The sequence below is a fragment of the Mercenaria mercenaria genome, chromosome 10 (assembly GCF_021730395.1).
Source record: "Mercenaria mercenaria strain notata chromosome 10, MADL_Memer_1, whole genome shotgun sequence".
NCBI classification, from domain to species: Eukaryota; Metazoa; Mollusca; class Bivalvia; order Venerida; family Veneridae; genus Mercenaria; species Mercenaria mercenaria.
In genome coordinates, this window is record NC_069370.1 from 61,033,933 (window position 1) to 61,036,069 (window position 2,137).

At 39.9% G+C, this 2,137-nt stretch overlaps 1 protein-coding gene across 1 annotated transcript; it reads right to left on the reverse strand.

Moving 5' to 3' along the window:
- Positions 1 to 212: 212 nt before the first annotated feature.
- On the reverse strand, positions 213 to 1,319 carry LOC128546431 (uncharacterized). The gene has a single exon (XM_053516945.1). It carries the CDS (start codon positions 1,317 to 1,319, stop codon positions 213 to 215), a length of 1,107 nt encoding a protein of 368 aa, XP_053372920.1.
- Positions 1,320 to 2,137: the final 818 nt, after the last annotated feature.

Genomic DNA, 2,137 nt, shown 5'->3' on the forward strand with positions numbered 1-2,137 from the left:
TGAAACAACACACATAGTTCAATTTCTTCTGAAACAACAACACACTCTAGTTCAATTTTCTTCTATAACAACAGTTTAGACTAGTTTATATCGATCACAATAATTAAACTGTTTCTCTTGCTGACTAGAAAAATTTACAAGATATTGAATACTACTTGTTATCAAGATTGTTTCACGGGGATTATTATGCCCCTTAAGAACAGTGAAGCAATCTATGTTTCCGCTTCAAGAAGCAAGCATAGCTTGTCAACTGGACGTACCAAGCTCGTATTGAACACAGTTTTCAACTTCACTTGCCTAACATGGCCTAATCTATCTGGAATAGTCTCTGTTACTTTACCCATCAACCACGAATTCCTTGGCGCGTTAGAATCTACAACTAGGACAACATCACCAACGCATAAATTTCTTTTGACGTCACACCACTTCTGACGTTCTTGGAGTAGAGGTAAATATTCTCGAGTCCATCGATGCCAAAACAGATCAGTCATGTACTGAACTTGTCTCCAGCGACGTCTGATGTAATTATCTGTTTTCGCAAAGATTCCTGGAGGTAAACTTGGCTTACGTTTCATAAGAAGAAGGTGATTCGGGGTTAACGTCTCAAGGTCATTATGTGAATCTGAATTCCTGGTAATTGGTCTATCATTGATTATAGACTCAACTTCGCAAAACAAAGTATGTAAGGACTCATCATTAAGAGTTTGCTCCTTCACAACACTATTTAGAGTTTGACGTACAGTCTTAATCATTCGTTCCCAGACGCCTCCATGATGCGAGCCTGCTGGAGGATTAAACTGCCAATCTATGTTTTTCCGTAACATTGCGTCATGAATCTGACACACATTCCAGTCAGTAATCGCTTTCTTGAGTTCCTTATTGGCACCAATGAAATTACTTCCATTATCAGACCGCATTTTTGTCACTTGTCCGCGACGAGCAATAAAACGACGTAATGCATTGATGTACGAGTCAGTGTCTAGAGACGCGGCAACTTCCAAATGAACAGCTCGACTTGCTAAACACGTAAAAATAACACCATAACGTTTTACATAGCTTCTTCCTTGCTTAACCTCAAAGGGTCCAAAGTAATCCACACCTACGCGCGTAAAAGGTGGTTCATTTGGCGTGACTCGATCTTCAGGCAAATCGGACATTTTTTGTTCACCAACGCTGCCTCGCTGTCGTCTACAAACTACACATTTTGAAATGATTTTTCTGATAGCTGACGGTGCATTGATCAGCCAAAATCTTTCTCTTAATTTCGAAAGCATCTGGTTTCGACCAACATGGTTGAGATCTTGATGAATTTGTCTCATTATTAGACTAGAAACATGACAGTTTTTTGGCAATATGATAGGATTTTTGCTTTCAATTGGCATACATGACTCGTTTAAAACGACCCCCAACACGCAAAAGTCCATCATCAAGAACAGGGTCAAGATTTCTTATCGAACTGTCTCTTTTCAATTTGTACTTTCCGGACGCGAGAGTCGCGATTTCCTCTGGGAATGCATTTTTCTGAGTATAACTGATGACAATTATTTCAGCTAGATTTAAGTCATGAACTGTTATGTCAGGACAACCACAGTCAATGTCACCAGAAAAATGACTTTGCGAACTAGACTTACACTTTACGCGTTGCAACAACTTTGCGCGAACCTTAAGTATCCAGGCTACTGCTCTTTTAAGTCTTAGCCATGAAGAATAGTGTAATATTAGTTTGTGAATTGGATCCTCTTCAACTGATTCAAAAGTAACATTGTTTGTAACTGATTTCACGAAGTTTATTTTCTTAACCTCGGGGTCATCATCAAGTAGAGAATCTGATACTTGAATGGTAGTTTCCGGTAATATGGACTTCCACGAAAATTCTGGTGCTTCAATCCAATGCCTCGAGAGATCAGTTGCTGGAATACCCCTGGAAGCTATGTCCGCTGGGTTGAGCTTCGTGCTCACATACCGCCACTGGTCGGGGTTCGAACCTTCATGAATTACCGATAGTCTATTAGCTACGAATGTGTGAAATCTTGATGTGGTATTCATAATGTAGCGAAGAACCGACATACTATCAGTCCAAAACACTGAGTCATTCAACGGAATGTCAATTTCTGATTTCACCATTCTGTCTGTGCGA